This window comes from Lagopus muta, chromosome 1 (genome assembly GCF_023343835.1).
Source record: "Lagopus muta isolate bLagMut1 chromosome 1, bLagMut1 primary, whole genome shotgun sequence".
Lineage (NCBI taxonomy): Eukaryota > Metazoa > Chordata > Aves > Galliformes > Phasianidae > Lagopus > Lagopus muta.
The window spans coordinates 182,766,550-182,786,079 of record NC_064433.1 but is presented as its reverse complement, the minus strand read 5'-3'; the positions used below and the strand labels follow the sequence as shown (position 1 = coordinate 182,786,079).

The following is a 19,530-nucleotide window of genomic DNA, read 5'->3' as shown; positions in this document are numbered from 1 at the left end:
TCTGGCATTTATCAAACAAGTATTGGACTAAATTTCTCTCATTTTTTATGTACTCAAACGTTTGATTCAGGAAGAAGAGAAGGAGAACATGTGTATTGTCCAGTATCATATGAAATTCAGAGACACAGCTCCTGCAGAATCATCAATGATAGTATTAAACCTATATGATAGCATATCACATACTTGTGAAGTCACAACATTCACCAGTGTGATGACAAATGCCATGTTAGGAAGTGACTAATATTAATCATCAGCCTTTGAAATGAAGTTCTAGAGTATTCTTTAATCCAGCCTGGCTATAAACATAAAATAGTGAAGGTCTGGCCCAACCAGATCTCAGGACAGTGAGCAGGAAACCCTGAGGAAACTTTCATAGAGTTTCTGAGCTGGAATTTCTTCTTACTGGTTTCTACTGTATATGCCATATTCTTTTATAGTGAAAATCTTGTGACACTGAAATGCAAAATTTTCTGATAGTAGAGAAAACTGCTTTCCAGTGAGAACTCAGTATGCATAACTTATCAAAAGAAGATTGAACAGAGACTTGATTAAAGAGTATAAGGAACTTCGAGGGATGAAAATTGCAGGTGCTAATGGGCTTTTCAATCTTTTTTTTTTTAAAAAAAGATGTTACAAAGATGAAATCATCGGATGATAAATCTAGAACAATTCAAATGAGAAATATGATACAGACTTTAACTATGGAAAAATCAAGCATTGACAAGGATGGATAGGATGAAAGACAGCCAGCAGTGATGGATTTTTTTCTGTTTTCTGATTAAACTGCTTACCCGTCTAGTGAGTATGCTTTAGAAAAACACGATTAAACTAAAGCCAATTTAGTGAAGTATTACAGTCTGTGAGAATCTTTGGAGACTAAAACAAGCGATCATAGGGCTCCTTCTGGTTTTAAACTATGACTAATCAGTGTCTAGGAAAGGGCTAACCATGTTCTACATGGTTATATTTTTTATCAGAAACCTGTAGCTAATGTATGACTACATTTACACATGTGTAGCTGACTTAAATAATTTCAGTCTGTCTTTCCCTTACACCAATTTGGTTGGCTTATTATTATTATCAAGTTGCATATCCAAGGAAAAGATAACACAGTCCTCTAGGCCAGAATCTCTAGGCCACCAATTGCTTATCCTTCCTCTAGATCACAGTGCTCAGACTGCTACTGTACACTGTGTTCCCAGATCATTTTGACAAAGGGTTAAGAGATATTTCTAATCTTCATCTCAGTTTAGGACTGAAAATGATATCTGCATTTCTGTAGGCGAAAGTGAAGTGAAGCCTCCTGATATAGCCTGTTGTATGCTTTCAGACATAAATCCATCTGGCCATTGTTTACAATTTTTTCTGATGGCTTGATTTTGTATGTTTATAATTGTCTCAGAGAATACTTCTTTGTCTTTACTTCAGAAGTGAGTTTCTTCTGTAAAACCCTAGATTTTTCTGTTTGTGACTGCTGTAGCAGTAAGACTTATACAAAAGAGCTGGGGCCTTGCTATTTTAGGTATGCTTAGGGGTCAAAGAAACAAAATGTTCAATACAGTGCAAAAGAATAAGATATAAGGAGAAATGGGGATGTGGAGATCAGGAGACAGGAATATTATTGCTTACTCTTGATGTTTTATCTGCCTGCCTGTTCTGTCTATGTATTCATCTATTTTAGACTTTCAATGGCATTCCAGAAAATCTAAACATTAATAGTAGGATCTTCCCTCAGGTGGAGTTTTATATAATGTATTTACTGAAGGTCTAACAACTTCACTCTGGGAATTCATTCTTGTAGGTTGTTGCTTGGAAAATGATAGGATTTCGTGCACTTTTAGCATACGTCTCAGAAAGCACTAGAAACATTTTATATGAATAATTTACAGCCTTGAACCCTTGGTGCATTTCTCTTTATTTGTCCCCAATCTTTTTCACCTTGAGATCAACAGGATTGTTGTCACTAACTACAAAGGGAATTGGGGAGACCAGATCTATTTCCATTTGTGTTTCTCAGATGTATTCCAGGTGATTGTTAACATGTAATCCAGGGAAAACATTCTGTGAAACCTGAGAAGAGTTACTTTTGAATGTGACTTCCCCCAGACATCCCTAAACACTGCAAGTGGTAATGAGGTTGTGCTGATCTATCTCAGACTCACACAGACCTGAAATAGGTGATCATTTGCTCTAACTCAGTGTCCCAAAGTGATTTGAAAACTATTTGTATCATTCCTTGCAGAGGTACACCAGCCTTTAGGGAACTTCAGTGATGTGGACTGTAGCTTATTTCTGTACTCCACTGTAACACACTTAAAATTTTCTCTTTATGTCTAGTCCACTCTTCCTCATTGAAGTTTAAGCTCATTATTTCCTGTTCTATCTTCCCTGGGCATGGAAGACAGATTCTACAGTAGCTTTTCTGGTAAGCAAAACAGGTGCTATGTCTGTCTCGTTGTGATCTGTGTCTACCAGCTAAACAAATCAAACTATTCTATCTTCTTGTATTTTTAAAATAATCTGTATATTACGCATGTTAGGCTCCATCTCTGGAGGTGTTTAAGGACAGGCTGAATGGGACCCTGGGAGTCTGATCTAGTACTTGATCTAGGGGCTGGTAACCCTGCCTGTGGGAACTTGGTGATCCTTCAGGTGCCTTCTAACCCAAGCCATTCCAGGATTCTATGATTAAACTTTTCATTTCTAAGATTTCACTCCTCACACACTTCTAGAATGGTCCTGTGCGGATCTGGGAGTTGGACTGACAGTTTTTGCGGGTCCTTTCCAACTCAGAATACTCTATGACTCTATAAATGAGTAAATGTTATAAAGTACAGGTCTTCGGGACCAAATGGAATAATAGGACTAGTCAGTTATGGGACTGGACAGTAACAAGACTGTGAGGTTTAGGAGATAATTTACAAGCTGTGAACTGTATGTTTTATCTAAAGCATACTCACTAGGCAGAGAACTGTGTAAAGTGTTGAATATCTGTAGATCATGTTTCTGAATAGAGTTGTGTGCCTAGAAGAAAGAAGCAACAACTGAAGCTGAGAGTATTGTGCAAAGAACCCCTTTGAACAAAGTGTTTAGCTGGACAAAGTGGTTTTGCTGAATGAATCCAACTGTATTCAAAGGATCAGGACCATTTATGCTTCCTTGCATACTTGCAAACTTGTAACTGGTAAATAAAAGTTCTTCATCATCTTATTATTTTTTTTTTTTTATGAAGGAAGTGGTGCCAAAGATTCATATTTCTCATGGCTGCTTCAGCAGAAACAGTGCATTCTATTGTTTGGATAGAGCACTGAACTAAAATATAAAGTTCTGTTAGATGAGCTAATTTATTGATCTGCACTATTGTTAGCTAACTTTTTGTTATATAAGGATTATTATTGATTACTAAATGACTTTAATTTCAGTAAACAGTACAGAGAGTGAGTTAAATTGAGCTATCAATAATTAATTGCTAAATGTTAGCAAATACTTACACTGATCTTTCGCAGAGGGGTTAAATTCAGAATTCTGAAATGCTTTTGGATGTAGTTTCTTCTAAGAATATATTATTACTATTACTGTCATATTCTCTATTCATTTTAAAGATAATAATTTAGCACATTATATCTGGCACTGTCTTTTCTTCTGTTCTGCCTCTGCTGATTCCAGGAGTCTTTGGACAGGAAAGGATGAAAATTATTTGAGAGTTTTGCCAGATTGTTCAGACGATACAAGATGCAGCATCTGTCAGCAGACAGACACGCGAAGATTTATGTTCTCTTAGAAAGGTGTATATTGTAACAACATGGCTTTATCATGTGTTTGTGTTGTTGAACAAGTTGTAATTAATATTTCTTATAATTCCTTAAATTCCACTGATCTCTTCTCTTTGCTTTAGTCAAAGACATCAACAGTGCTGGGACTTTTGTCTCTGCATCCATAATTAAATATTTTAATTTCTGCACTATATAATGAAACTCTTCAAGTGCATGCACAAATTGGGTTCTAGCAAAAATTAGAGATGAAAAAATAATGATGAAGGCTCCTTAAATGCTGCTCTGAAACATGTTACTGCTAGGAAGGATGTTTAAATATCTTGTTCCTTGTCAGAAATCTTTGTCCACTTCTTTAAGCTAAATGCCTTCATTTCATCTTGTCCTCCTTTTGGTGTTGTCCATTACCTCTTCTGTCTCCCTGGTGTTTGTTTCTCAAGGTGTTTAAAGCAGTGTTACTCATGTCCAGACACCTTTTTGTCAAGCTGTGCAAGGTAAGGATTTTTAAGGATATGCTTGTTGCACCCAAGGAATTAAAGTAACACCTGGAAGCAGAGTAAGTATGAAATAACGTATTGGAAGATTTGGACATCACAATGCTGAAGTACTTCAAGATCAGGTTGAGAGGGTATTTGGGCAGTGTGATGTAGTGGAAGGTATCCCTTTTCATGGCTGAGAGCTGGAACTGGATGATCTTTAAGATCCTTTCAACTCATGTCATTCTGTGGTTCTGTGATGCCATCTGTAGTATTACACACTACTTTTAGGTCAAAGACAGGCAGATCAGAACTTTCTTAATGACTTTTCGCGTTATACAACAGATATGCTATTTCTTGCTACATCACAGCTATTTTGAATTCCCAAATCACTCTGGGTGCATTTCTTTACAGCAAAGGTAGCAGGCAGTTGTAATGAATAGCTTTCTGTTTCTGTAAGCCTAGTGTAATTCCTTTATACTTTTCAGATGGGTGTTTATTTATGATCTTTTTAGTAGAAATTAAATGAAAGAAACAAAACAAAAAAACAAACAGGAAAAAAACATGACTGGAAGGAAAATTTGAATTTGAACCTGAGTGACTTTGGTTCAGATATCACGAAGATAGGTCTGGGATTAAAAACAAACACAGAGAAACAAACAAATAAAAAGAGAAGCAAGAACCCTACCAAGGAGGGAAGAAAAAAAAAAAAAAAAAGAACTTATAAAGAAGATGAAAAACAGAGCTTAAAAAATCAGTGTATTTACAAGATTCTATGTTTCACAAGGCTTTGAGGCTTTGTCACACATGCTTTGTGACAAATCCATTACATCCATCATCCATTACATTCTCTTTAATGTGTTTTGTGACTGACGGGCCACAAGTATGACAGTTACAAAATCATTGATGTCTCTTTCCTCCAAATTATATAGAAATTTCTCAGTCAACTATGGTTCACTAAATTGTCTTGTTTGATTTCCTGTTGTGATGATTAAAGTTACTGGTTATGGAATCCCACATCTAATTTTTTTTTTTTTTTTTAATCCTCTTCCAATATAGCAAACGTTTGCATCTGGCAGCTGTTTCTCCTGTCACAATAACATATTTTTATCCTTGTCATCTTTAAAAATAAAGTTCACAGTTATTCCATTTAATTCTTTCAGATTGCATTCACCTTGTAATTCATCTTAAAACTTTTTCCAGAACTGACTACAGACACTGGCTTCTGCAAACAATGAAACCAGTAAGCATTGATGCCATTTGATGTCCAAAATTTATGAAAATAGTAATATAGTTCCCTCCCTACTTTCTTTATCACACATACCACAGAATTACAAAAAAAAAAAAAAAAAAAAAAAAAAATTGGTTTAGAGCAATTCATTTGGAAAACTCATGAATGAATGAACCACAGGCTTAGTCTTGAGCAAAGAACAGGATGGGAGGAGAAGGTGCTGTGACTGGACTAGGTCTTAGTTCCCAGTAGATCCAAAAGATGATAATCCTCTCACACTTTTCTGTTTCTTTCTGTCATTACCTCCTTCTATTTGTCAAAAACACTTTAACACAGGAGTGTTAGGTATGAATATAGGAAGCAACTCACATTTTCTCGAGGATTTAATTTTTTACCATCTTTATGTGATACTTCTAGCCATATATCCAACTTCAAAACTTACTGGAATGACGTTTTTCCATCTACTTCAGTAGATTCTGAGTCCATAAATCCTAAAATTAATGTCTCCATGTGAAGTAATTCCAAATTATATGTCAAGTCATAATAAGATTAAGAAAAGACGTAATCACACTTTATAATGCTATAACTATTCTGTAATCTGTTATTGCAATTGATCTGACTATGTTACTGTGTCTAACTAATTACTATCGTTTCTTATAGCAGTGAGGTTATGCCCACTGTTAAACAGCTTTTTAATGTCTTCTTTCTATAATGTTCTTCTTTCTATAATATTCTTACAGATCCATTATTATTGTAGTTGTATAGTGCAGTATTTACCCTTTAATCACAGTCATTTATGTACAGAACTTTGAAGTTATTCTAAAGTATTATTAATTACCTGGACCTGAATACACACGTGCTACAGCAACACATTCATAGCACCTGTCTTAAAAGCCTTCAGCTCTGCATCAAGCAGAGCCAGCAATGAGCAACTCTGCTTGCTAATGTATTCTACCACATCTTAACTTCAGATCTAGACAAATTCAATAGATTTCATTATAGAGTAAGGTTCTGTCCAGCAAGACAAAGGATAGCAGGCTTTGGCCATGCACGGATAGAAGCTGAATGCATCCTTTGTTACACGAGTGCCACTTATACAGGGTAGTGGAACCAATGAGTTCAGCTTGTCTTCAGAAGTCAGAAACTTTCTGTGACCTTAGAAACAGACTGCAGACATGCCAAAATGCTTTTAGTTACTAGAGCCAGCAGGCCTCTCATGGTTTCAGTAATTCCTTTAGGAGCAGAAGTATCAGTCCAAAGGAAAATTAGATCAGTTTACCATTCTTTCTGAAAGACTTGTGCTCCCACTTATGCTTTCCTGATATTTCAGTGATTCTTGTCAAAATTGCTTAATGCTGTTTTGCCACTTCGGAATGTGATGGTCAGCAAAAAAGACTCAGCTGCTGTGGTTACACACACCATTAAACCTACAAACGTGTTCTGCGGCAGTGAGATCTGAAGGTCTGTGTGAGTGCTCAGGGCAGTAAGTGATGTACAAGCAGAGCCAGGAGCTTCTGAGTAGGATTTGCAAAAAATGACTTGAAGTGACTGAACTCATTTAGAAGATGTTTGAAGATTATTAGAGGAAAACAAGAGCTTATTTATGAACACAGAAATCGAAGTTGAAGTGTAAAAAGTTTTATTTGTAATTTTCAGGTCAAGTGAGCTATTCCAAGAACATCAGAAACTAAAGTGAAGTTTGGAGCTCCTGAAGACTTCACATAAGTTCACAAAGTTCGTGTTAGGCTTTGACTAAATATCTAACATTTTCATTGTTTATCAGAAATGAGCCAAATCTCTAAAGGTTTTGAGATTCACCCATTGCTGAGGATAGTTCTGTCAGCAGCTTGGTATTTTATAAAAAAAACTATATTTAAGCCACAAGTCAAATGAAAACATTTAAGTATATGTAATCATAGCCTACAGTATGCTCTTTAAATATATATATTTTCTCATTTAAATGACAGTGAAAATTATTGGTGGAGTATCTATTTAAAGAAAAGTGGCATAATGTTCTGTTAAGCTAAGTATGTTCACACAATGGAATCCTAACTTTAATTAGGCATGATAGCTGTGGTTGTCATGAACCTGCCCTCTTTCTCAAGTCATGAATTTACATTTTCTGAGCATTCTAGTGGTGTCAAAGTTAAATTTACAGACTTGACATTTCCTGCTGCTTTTAAACATCCCTGTGACTAGCGCTTCAAACATTTTCCTAGTTGCATTGTTCCCTCCAGTTTCTGAAGTTAGAAATTATCTTGAAGTTTGCAGCTGTGAAATAAAGCAAGCGATAATATGAGTAGAGGAATTTAAAAAATGAATGATTATGACATGAAAATAACTTTTCAACTTTGGTGGGTTGATGAACTAAGATGAAGTCTAAATTAAAGCATCATCTGCAAAATGCTGTGCTTACTGCATAAAATTCTGGCAAATTTTTAGCTATTGCTAACAGACTAGAGAAGTGAGAACTAAAAGCAAACTCCAGACACCTATAGGGGGACAGCCTGCTTCATCGTGGGCCTTTCCTGGGCTGCAGGGAACTTCTGCTCTGTGCCTGGAGCACCTCCTGCACCTCCTGCGCTGACCTTGGGGACTGCAGGGCCGCTTCTCCCCCATTTCTCACCCCTCTCTCCCAGCTGCAGTTGCACAGCACTGATTCCTTCCTTCCAATCTGTTCTCCCAGAGGCACACCCGGCATCACCCAGGGCTCAGCTCTGCTCAGCAGTGGGTCCCTGCTGGTGCAGCTGGAGCTGCTCTGCTCTGGCATGGGGCACTGCTGGGCACTGCTCACAGAACCGCTCCTTCAGCCCTTGCTACCAAAATCCATGCAAGCCCATTACAGTCACATAGTGGAGTACTGAGTCTGAGGGAAAAAAGAAATTCAAGTCAGTAAATCTGGTATCCTCACAAGGAATTTCAAAGTCCAGGTGTTATTTAATAATCATAAGGCATAACTCTGTGCTCATTGGATATATTTTAAAATACATTGACATTAAAGAAGACACAAAATTTCTCAGGAAACATATGGTGGTATACAGGTTTCAGTCCTCAGACATAACATGTAATTGAAGCAGCTGATAAAACAGGAGTAGCTGTAGCCTTTTTAGACGTGGCTACAAAAAAGACTGAAGCCATAAGGCTTCATCAATGCTAGCATGCTGTGATAGAGAAGAAACTAAGGTTACTATTGCAAAAAGTGGAGACCTATTTTATGTAGGAATCTTATTTTTCATAACATTTACTGTTGAATTGGAACTTGATAATAAGTTTTGACATGCTACAGTACTTTTTAATATCAGTAACAGTATTTCATTGACGTCAAAAGAACTGAGAAATTTTCTTTAATACTACATTAATCTAATTTGTAAATAAAAATGGTCGTTATTGGGCTCAGATATATGAATGACAACAGTTGTATGAATGACAAACAAAATAGATCACTACAGTAAATAAAGCAAGCAACTTTAAACAAGACACCTCTATCCACAACTATCACCACAGAAACAAACAAACAAACAAACAAAAAACCCCACCATATTTGTTATAGATATTAAAATTGTTTTTTCCCAGTTTTAGGGAGACAATTAAGAGTGTTTAAAGTAACTGCTTTTTCATTAAAAATAGTTTGGGGTAATACAGTATTCTGACCTAAAAATGCTCAGATAAATTATTAAAAAAATAATACAAAATGTAAATTGAAATATTTCTATCAGGTCTAGCCAAGAGGATTTTGCTTAGCCAATGAATTAGGGGAAGTTTAAGCGTATGTAGATACATACATTAAAAAAAAAAAAAAAAAGCTAGATCCTCCTACTTCTCAGGCAAAGCTGCAGAAAAAAGAAATAATAATTCCCCTTAATGTACAATGAACAGATCTTTTCCACAAACCTCGTAATATCTTGGTTTCCTCAGACAAATAGATAAAGACTGAAATGATACCTTCCTCTTTTTATTTCACCTTCCTGCCATCACCAGTCTGCTAAGAAAAATCCTCTTCCTGTGACTTTGGGTCTCCTTTGTGTGACTGCACTCCTCCATCTCATCTGGCACAGCAGTGGGGAAGCTATGTTCTGCTGAGTCTCCCTATGATAAAAAGAGCTGAATTTACTGTGATGTGAGTTGTGTCACTGGGGAAGTTGCATCTGACAAACATGACAATAGGATATTCAGATGGCACAATCTGATGTAAAACTATTAGAACTTACAGATTAATACTATGCTTTGGATTTATGGAATGTGGTATGAAATGCCCATGACTTCTCTGATCTATATAAATCTGAATAATTTAATCTTTATAAAGTGCCTAGTAAACCTTATTTATCGCTTTCAAACACTACTAAAATTGAGTTGTTCTGGCAGTATTTTCCTGTTGCTATGTGCTTAAGAAACTTAAGAGGCAGTAGTCGTAACTTGTAATGCGTAAGTTACCATGGTGATTGTTTCCTTAATGAACAGTGGATGAAATTGCTTCATAAAGCATACATACTTTTAGACTGTAGACTGATGTTGCTGTGTAGCAATGGCATTGTATGAATCGGTTTTGTACTTACTGGCATACAGATCTGGCATACTACATCAGGCTGACGGTAGAAACTGGTCTATTGGGAATACCTTTTCATGGAGCAGATTCTTCCACTGACATATAGCAATGGTTGGAACATATAGCAATGGTTGGAACAGTGGGATCCAACCAACTTGTATGATATGTAGAGAGGCCGGTTGTGAGTGGTGTTCCCCAGGGGTCGGTGCTGGGGCCTGTCCTCTTCAATATCTTTATTGATGACCTCGATGAGGGCATCGAGTGCACCCTCAGTAAATTCGCAGATGACACCAAATTGGCTGGAAGTGTGGATCTGCCTGGGGGTCGCGAGGCCCTACAGAGGGATCTGGACAGGCTGGAGAGCTGGGCTGGAGCCAATGGGATGAGTTTCAACAAGGCCAAATGCCGGGTCCTGCACTTCGGCCACAACAACCCCAGGCGACGCTACAGGCTTGGGGCGGTGTGGCTGGAGGACTGTGTAGAGGAAATGGACCTGGGGGTATTGATTGATGCTCGGCTGAACATGAGCCGACAGTGTGCCCAGGTGGCCAAGAAGGCCAATGGCATCCTGGCTTGCATCAGAAACAGCGTTGCAAGCAGGAGCAGAGGTGATTGTTCCCCTATATTCAGCACTCGTCAGGCCGCACCTCGAGTACTGTGTCCAGTTTTGGGCCCCTCACTGCAAGAAAGATATTGAGGCCCTGGAACGTGTTCAAAGGAGGGCAACAAAGCTGGTGGGGGGTCTGGAACACAGGCCATATGAGGAGAGGCTGAAGGAGCTGGGAATGTTCAGCCTGGAGAAGAGGAGGCTCAGGGGAGACCTCATTGCTCTCTATAACTTCCTGAAGGGAGGCTGTAGTGAGCTGGGGGTCGGCCTCTTCTCTTGTGTCATTAGTGATAGGACCAGGGGGAATGGTTTCAAGCTACGCCAGGGGAAATTCAGGCTGGACATGAGGAAGTATTACTTTTCAGAAAGGGTGGTCAGGCACTGGAATGGACTGCCCAGGGAGGTGGTGGAGTCGCCGAGCCTGGGGGTGTTCAAGGAAAGGCTGGATGTTGTGTTGAGGGACATGGTTTAGTGGGAGCTACTGGGAATAGGTGAACGGTTGGACTGGATGATTTTTTAGGTCTTTTCCAACCTTGGTGATTCTATGATTCTATGATTCTATGAGGCTGCATGTAGACTCCTGGACTGAAAACAATATTGTCATGTTTGCATGATGCTACACCTAAGCTAATAAACTTCCTCTCTCAAAAGAGTCACAGCAATCACATAAATCTGAACATCTGCATTCAGAAAAAGTAAGGAAATAAACAAATGAGGCAACTAAATGTTCATTCACTAAAGGGAACATCAGTTATAGGAAAAGCCAACCTGCATTATTTTTGTCTAAAGAGCCTGAAGACCTCACTGTCAACCTGGTATTTCTTTCAACCTCCAGATTTTAATATATCAACAGAAGATAACTCAGGCCCCAAGTAAATACAAATGAAAATTACAGTTGAAAACTGCATTTATTTGTCAAAGACATCACAAAAGCAGGATTTGAACAGACATTATTGCTCAATTTTCTGGGTAAACATAGAGAAGTGGTGATAGAATTGCATGTACAAATAGTGGCAAAGAAGTCAAATTATTTGAGATACCACTGAAAAAAAGTAGGTATCAAGAAATATTACGTAGGGGATATCTTGGCTTTTTTTGGCTAACAGATTATATCTGGACAGTTTGACTCATCTCACCATTATTTGAAACAGGGGTACTGCAAGAAAATGGACAGAAAATTACTGAAATATAAAGAGGCAAATATACTATTTTCACCTTAACATTAACATTACTTACATTCTAGACAATAATAAGTAGAAAAACAACATTTATCTCTTGTAGACTTTCAAGTGCTTTTCTGTGCACATGATTTTATAGTTTTCTTGATGGTGTCAGAGACTGGTGTTTTTCTGGATCCTTGAATACAGTGTCATGTCTTAAGCTAATGATAGTGTAGCCAATTAATGTAATGTATGCACCTCATGTAAAACACAAAAGAAAATGTTCACATCCCACTTTTCTTACTCAAACTCATAATGCTTTTCCATTCTGCTCTTGCTTCTTTGATTCAACTCTACCTAGTTTTCACAGAAATCCCACTTTTTTTTTTTGAAATATGGACATATTTTGAAAGGATTAGATACTCTAAGATAAATACTCTGTAAATGAAGCCAAATTAAAAAAGAAATTCTCCAGCATTTTCCCCTATACAAAATAAATAACCATAACTATTTTTTCCTCATAAATAATAAATAATATAATAAATTCTACCAAAATAAATAGCATCATCAAGTATTTAAAATATTCCACTAATCAGCTGTGAAAGGTGTAACTGTCATGTAGTAGAAATAATGAGTTATCTTCTTTTAGGAATATGGGTTTCCTGTTGGACACCAATTGTTCAAGACCCACCAATGCACCCTTACAGTGAAAAAGAAGAATGACCCTGCTCTGAGGAAAGAATCAGGCCTAATTACTTCCAAAAGTACCCACCTGAATGCTGTTCTGTGATTGTGTGGATGGGAATGTTTTCTTCTCTGAGAAATGGAATTGCAGAAGATTTCTCATATACACAAAATACACAAGGCAGTTGAAAGTGGGTAGAAGAACTGAAATCCGAAACACTGTACTCTTACTTCAGTCTGTAATATTGTCTTCACAGTACTGTCTACTGCCATGAATACAGAGTGTTTACAGTCTGGATCGTGTTCTCTGTCTTCCCCAGGGAAATACTACCTTTCCATTCCAATTTCCTTTGCTTCTGCCACATGGCAAAGTTAGCACACCTGATACTCTTACAGTCTGCACGGTAAAATCACTTAGACTTCTTTGATGGGAACAGCATTGCCTTGTGTGCATTAGAAATATCTCATGTTTCCCAATGTCCTTTCACCATAGTGGAGTTTAATATTTCTTCCCAATATAGCTTGTTTACTAAATTTCTTACTTCCTACAAATGTGGTTTCCTTAATTTTTGTAACCTTGTCCTGATGTACTGCTAAAAACAAACACTTTTTGAACTATTTTAAGCAGAAAACATATTGTCCTCTAATGCTCTAATCAAGTTAAATAGAAGATCAAGTTAAGCAGTGATCGAATCTGCTGGTCCTCTGATTTTTGTATCCAGATTAAATTTAGAATATCTACTCAGGGGATTATCCTCCAGCCACGGGCGGGGGGGAAGAGGCAGGAGGAGTACTCTGAGAAGTGTATACAGTGCTGTCTCCCTTCAAGGTTTGTTGTCAGCTGTCATTTCAAAGAATCACAGACTGGTTTGAGTTGGAGGGGACCTTGAAGATCACCTAGTTTCAAATCCATTGCCATAGGGCAGAGATACTTCCCACTAGAATAGACTGCCTGTGGTCTTGAACACCTCCAGGAATGGGGCATCCACGGTATCCCTGAGTAAACTTCACCACTCTTGCAGTGAAGAATTTTTTCCTTATATCTAATCTAAATCTATCCTCTCTTATTTGAAGCCATTAGCACTTGTCATATCTTGTCATATGCAGCATTCTGGTAGGCCTCCTTTAGCTATTAGAAAGTTGCTATATATATGTGTATATATCTATATATATCCCAAGAGCCTTCTCTTCTCCAAGCTGAACAAGGTCTGATCCTTCAGCCTTTCTTTATTGGAGTGGTGCTCCAGCTCACTGTGGCCCTTGTCTGGCCCCTCTCTAACAGTTCCACGTCCTTCTTATTCTGGCAACCTCAAAGACAAACACAGTGCAGTGGGTAGGGCCTCACAAGAGTGGGGTAGAGGAGAATCACTTCCCCTGACTTGACCATGCTTCTTTTCATGCAGCCCAGGATACGGTTAGCTTTCTAGGCTGCAAGTACACATTGCTGGTTCACGTTGAGGTTCTCATCAACCAACATCCCAAAGTCCTTATCTGCTTTCAAGGTTAAAAAAAGAACTTGAATATAGAAGCTTGTGTGCTCCATATTTGGCTGCTGTACCTAAGGCTCAGTCAGGGAAACAAGATGGATGTAGTACAAAATGGTCTTTGCTTCCACAAGAAAATGACGGTGTGCATTTTTCTTCACACAGCTCCCAAAGTTCCAACTGAAAACTGTGCACTGAGCACGATTTTCCTCATGCTTTGAGCACCACATTGTCTTATGTACATGGGATCTCTCAAATATTCCTTTATTACCTTGCTGTCAGAAAAAATGTTTATTTCTCAAACACTTTCAATGAATGAATAAGTATGCCAAGTTGTGTCTTGTGTTCTTTTCATTAGTTTATACCTCTAAAATTAAATGTTCAGAATGTCCCAAGACAAGCTATTACTAGTAAATAAATGTTTCAGTTAGGTGTAAATTGTAGCCCATTAGAGGAAATTTGCATTGTGTGTGTTGTTTTAAAAAATAAAAATAAAGGAGGTGGGAAGACAGGGTAGTTTCTTAAAAAAATTTAAAAAAAAAGTAAAGATTGGGAGTGAGGGCAGCGAGATTGTATACAGATTATAATAATAATAATTTCTATCATTGTTGGAATCCAGTGATTACCTTCTTAAGGGAAATAAGCAATTAGTCTGCTAAATGTTTGGTTACAAAAAGAATAAAAATGTGAACATTTGTGTAACATACATCTGGTCAATGAAGAGAAAAAAACAAAAGAAGAAATAAAAGCCAACATTTAATATTTTTAAGCTTCATGTTCTTATAAAAATTGCTTCATAAATTTGGAGGCATCTTTTTCTTACTTAGCAAGCAATTGAGATTAACAAAGTTCAATTCCAAGAAACGAGTAAATGAAAAAAAATAATTTTGAAATAGGATATTGAGAAACCAATTAGGTCATATCTCTATGGATTTTTTCCTTCTACAAATTGAGATTGATTGAATTGAGATTGAATCACAGGGAGGCATACTGAACAATGTTGCAGCATAAAGGATGCAGTGTGCACTGTGCTTCCTGGTATGCTTACATTACCTGCATGGACAGTTAAATTAATCAGTCAATTTTCTCTAACAGATCTGATTTCTTACAGCATTCCAGTCTTCCATATAGACCAATACACACACAATACATTAAAATTGTTCATCCTTAAGGTATGGACAAGATCAAACTGCAAGAGTTTAATTTTCATATGTTTTATTTTATTACAAATATTTAGATTGCATATCATAAAGAATCTCATTGTCTGTACATCTTTTTGATCTTTCACTCAATGCATGTATGTTGGTCTATACATTAGTACAGTACTACATCAGTAACTAAATAGTATACTATGATACTAATAATATGTGGAATAGAAAATATTGAAATATTATAAATTCCTGTAATATTTCTATTTGCACATTTTTCATAGAAGAAATGTATAATTCCAATATAGTGTAAAATTTTCTTAAACCGTATGAGAATCTGCACGTGCTCATTATCAGCCTATTAAGTAACAACGCACAGTAGTATTCACTTGCTTTTTTTTTTCCAAACATCTAATTATCAATCTACGAGCATTATTGTAAATTTCTCATATGATTAAAAATTCCTATAAATATTAAAAAACCTGCAGGAAATATCTTTCTTAAAAATTTGGAAACCCATCTTTTAAAGAAAAAGTATAATTTCTATTTTCAGAGCTTATGGCATCCCCTGTCTGCTGCTACTCTGAGCTTGTTCCTGAGAGAAACTTCTTATTTCATAAACATCTTTTGCCTTAAAAGTGGGAAAGTGGAATTTTCATATAAATTCAGGAGCTCTATTATCAAAGGAGTCTTAACCTTCACTTTGAAATTGGTTTATGAAAAAAATCTTTTCTACAAGTAGCTAAAGATTTTCTTCCTCTGAAAGAAAATTAGTTTTTCAATAGTAGCAAGATGGTTAATTGGGACAATTACTGAAAATTCTCACTCTACTTGTGAACTCTGTGATCTTTCACAATAAACATTCATAGTCTAGGAACCAAACAAAGAAAAATATGAAAATTGCCTATAAAGGAGTTATGGAAATTTGCATCCTGTGATCAAGAAACAAACCCAAAGAGGAGCTATAAGAAAGAAGGGGATAGACTCTTTAGCAGGATGTGCTGTGATTGGACAAGGTAAAATGGTTTCAAAGAAGGAGAGTGTAGATTTAGGTTGGGTATAAAGAAAATGTTTTTTTTATGCTAATGATAGTGAAGCACTGGAACAGGTTACACAGAGAGGTGGTGGATATGGATGTCCCATCCTTGAATTTGTTCAAAGTCAGGCTGGACAGGGCTCTGAGCACCCTGATCCAGCAGTAGGTGTCCCTGTTCATTGCAGGGAGTGTTGGACCTTTAAGAGTCTTTTCCAATTGAAACAATTCTATGAATCTATGAAAAAGGGGTATACAAAGTGGTTTATGAGTGACTACTGTTTTTAATACAGCTGCAATTAAGTTGACATAAGGAAGCAGACTGTGTATGGTATTGAACTGCTAACTATGAACATCTACAATTTATGTTGCCATGTTACCTTGATGTTTTGTCCCCAGACAGTTCCCACAGTGTAGGCATCTAATTCTAGGGCTGCTCCAGGACACACAAGACTTCTAGAAACATGACTCAGCACCTATGCCTTGCTGGAATGGTATGACAGAGCTGGGAGAGATACAGTAGGATATTTCAAGTGGCACTACATGTCTATGCACACATAGCTGAATCAAACCCTTTTAACAATATCACACATAATGTTTTCAGCAGGTTTGTTCAGTTATGACAAGAAAGCAGATCTCCAGGTCACAGGAACTCAGATATACAAATTTAAGTGTCTAAGAATTAGACACTAAGAATTAGAAGAATTAGAGAGTATTGATTAGGCAGTAGAAGTGATCCTTGCAAACTTCCTCGCCTGTGAGAATCTGTTCTTCAATCCTCCTCTATCTGATTATGGGAAATTTTGAGCAAATCAGTAAGACTGTCATTATTACTGTTGTTGTTGGTTTTTTATTATTATTTTATTTTTAACATATGTTTCATATACTTTTTTTCTACCTTGTATTGAAGAAAAAATACTTATGAATAGACTGATCTTTTTTTTTTTTTTTTTTTTTTTTTTTTTTTTTTTTTTAACTGCATTGTTATTCCAAGCAACCAAAAAAGACTAATCAGTAAACCTATGCTTCTTCTTCTTTTTTTTTTTTTTTTTTTCCTTCCCCTTTTGAAACTAAGTTTTTTTTTAATGTGTATAACTTCAGTTCTGTATGTAAACATGACACTAAGCTTGGATTGGATACAATTTTACACTTTGTTGAAAAATTATCTTTTTTTATTGAAGACTACTACCAACAAAATATTTTTGTTAGCTATCTGTTTCAAGTTAAAACTTGTAATGTTTCATTAAGTAATGCTTTCACCAATACCTCTTTAATGTATATCCTTCTGACACTTTGTTTCCTGATAGCAGCAGATGTGAGGTTGTGTGGAAACAGTGATAAAGCTCATTTATTTAAATAAACTACTGTGAAAGTTTGAGGATTGTTCTGCCTTTAGCAATTATTGGGAATTCAGTGATAGTGGTACTATTTAGATTTAACTAATTAATCTTCATGTCTTTCATTAATTCCAACTCACTTTACATCTAAACAAGCATTGAGCTCTTTTCCTTAGATTCAAGAGAGCTGAGTGTTGCCTTTTGGGCCTGAAGAGCAGATGCAGAACACCAGCTGTGCAGTGTGCAGTAGTTTAACCAGCTCTAGGTTTTGAATGTCAGTGGTGCTAGAGCTGTACCGAAAAACACCAGGCAAAGTGGCCCATCTGTAATGGGAGTACTTTTGAAATGCACTTACTTTTGAAAATCACCCAAGAGGGGGACTAAGAAAAGAGAAGCTTAATCCCATTGATAAAGTGCCATCAAATCCCATTCTTTCAAGGATTTAAAAAAATAATCCCAGGCAATTCTATCAAAGGTTTTCTTAGCACCTAAAGATAACGATACCAGAAATTCCTTCCAGTGCTGTGATGTTGCAACTGTATTTCAGTTTAGCCTCTTGCTTGCTTAAATTCACAGAAAACTGTTTGTAAAAACCACACCATTCCCTCACCCTCTCAATTTATCACTGATGTGAAAGTACACTTGAGGGTATGTGTTCTAGAGAGACTAAACTGTTACGCTTGATGCATTTAGCTTCTTGGTAAAGTGCTTTGTTTAAATTAAAAATAGAACTTTGCTGAAGATGATGAAGCAGAATGCTACACTGAAAGAAAGTATTAATCACAAACATTAGAGTGATTTTATTAGCATTGTTTCATTAATAGCCTCAGGTCCAAGTCCAGGTAGCTAACCTATTTTGGTAGACCAATGCATTAATGAATTAATTATGAATTAAAGTACATAATACTTATAATTTAAATTATGAATTTATTTATGAATTAAAAGTACGAAACATTTCCTATAGATCCACATGTCCAGACAGTCTCCTCCTCCTTTATCGTTTGGATTATAAGACTTCTGTTGGAGGGCTGGTGTTCATTTCACTGGTATAACAGCGAAAGACTCACTGGCCATTAGCAAGGACAGAGTGCTCCAAGTTCCCTTTTGTGTCATTTTGGTTCCATTGGTGTGAGAGGGCTCTGCCTTCTCACAAATGTCTGTGGCACCACCATACATCATGCACGTGGTTGTGTGTGAGGATCAGTGCTACTGTGGAAGATAAGAATATTTTGTATAGGATGCAAGAGAAGATCCAGCCCGTGGTGTTACAAGATGCTAAATAATGTTTCTATGATTTTTTTCTGTCTGTATTTCACAGAAATGATTATTAAGCATTGTCTGCCACTGCCACGTTTTGTAGGGAATACAAAAACTGATCTGCAGAGCATTGTTTCTGTGTTTAATTTTAATGGTTATAAAATATTGTAAATCCTACTGATTTGCTTATTTCACTCTAATAGGCTCTCAAAGTCACTCCTGAGGTTTGTAAACAAGATTTTCTACATTTTTATTACTGTTTCTAAATCATTTTTAATGGTTTTACAAAAAAGTCCATCTTACCTCTGCTAATGTGGCTATACTGCTCAACTCCAGAGCTGTGGTGACACAGTAGTACTGACTGTGGAGGATAAGTTCTTGAGTGATGCTTTATAAGGTGCTGGCAACAGGCAGAATTTGGAGTCCTACAACTGCAGGAGTGTAAATTCTTCCATTTCAACAATACTACTACTAATGATGATGATGATGATGATGATAAAGGTGTTCTTTTTTTTATTTGAAAAGTAGGAAATCTATCAAGTATTTCATATAAAGCTATATCAAAAGCTCCATGAAGTTAGCTGGTAAATTCCGGGAGAGTTTCTTTGTGAGATTTCTGTGCCTTGATTCTGTTTGAGACACAAATCTTATCAGAAGTGTTCCTTCTCTCATAGGAGAATGGGATGTTTCCAGTTAAGTGTGAAACCAGAAACCTGCAGGTCAGAGAAATGCTGCAGTTCTGAGGGAAAAACAAGCAAACAAACAAACAAAAAACAAAAAACCTCAAATTTTCTTACTCC

The 19,530-nt window shown here is 36.7% G+C and overlaps 1 protein-coding gene across 1 annotated transcript in view; it reads left to right on the top strand.

Moving 5' to 3' along the window:
• The window catches only part of LOC125702343 (uncharacterized), a 131,724-nt gene extending 120,625 nt beyond the window's left edge, over positions 1–11,099 (top strand). Inside the window, 3 exon segments of the mRNA XM_048965532.1 lie at positions 10,220–10,682; positions 10,685–10,720; positions 10,723–11,099. Of these exon segments, the coding sequence (XP_048821489.1) occupies positions 10,220–10,682; positions 10,685–10,720; positions 10,723–11,099 (876 nt within the window).
• The last annotated feature ends 8,431 nt before the right edge of the window (positions 11,100–19,530 follow it).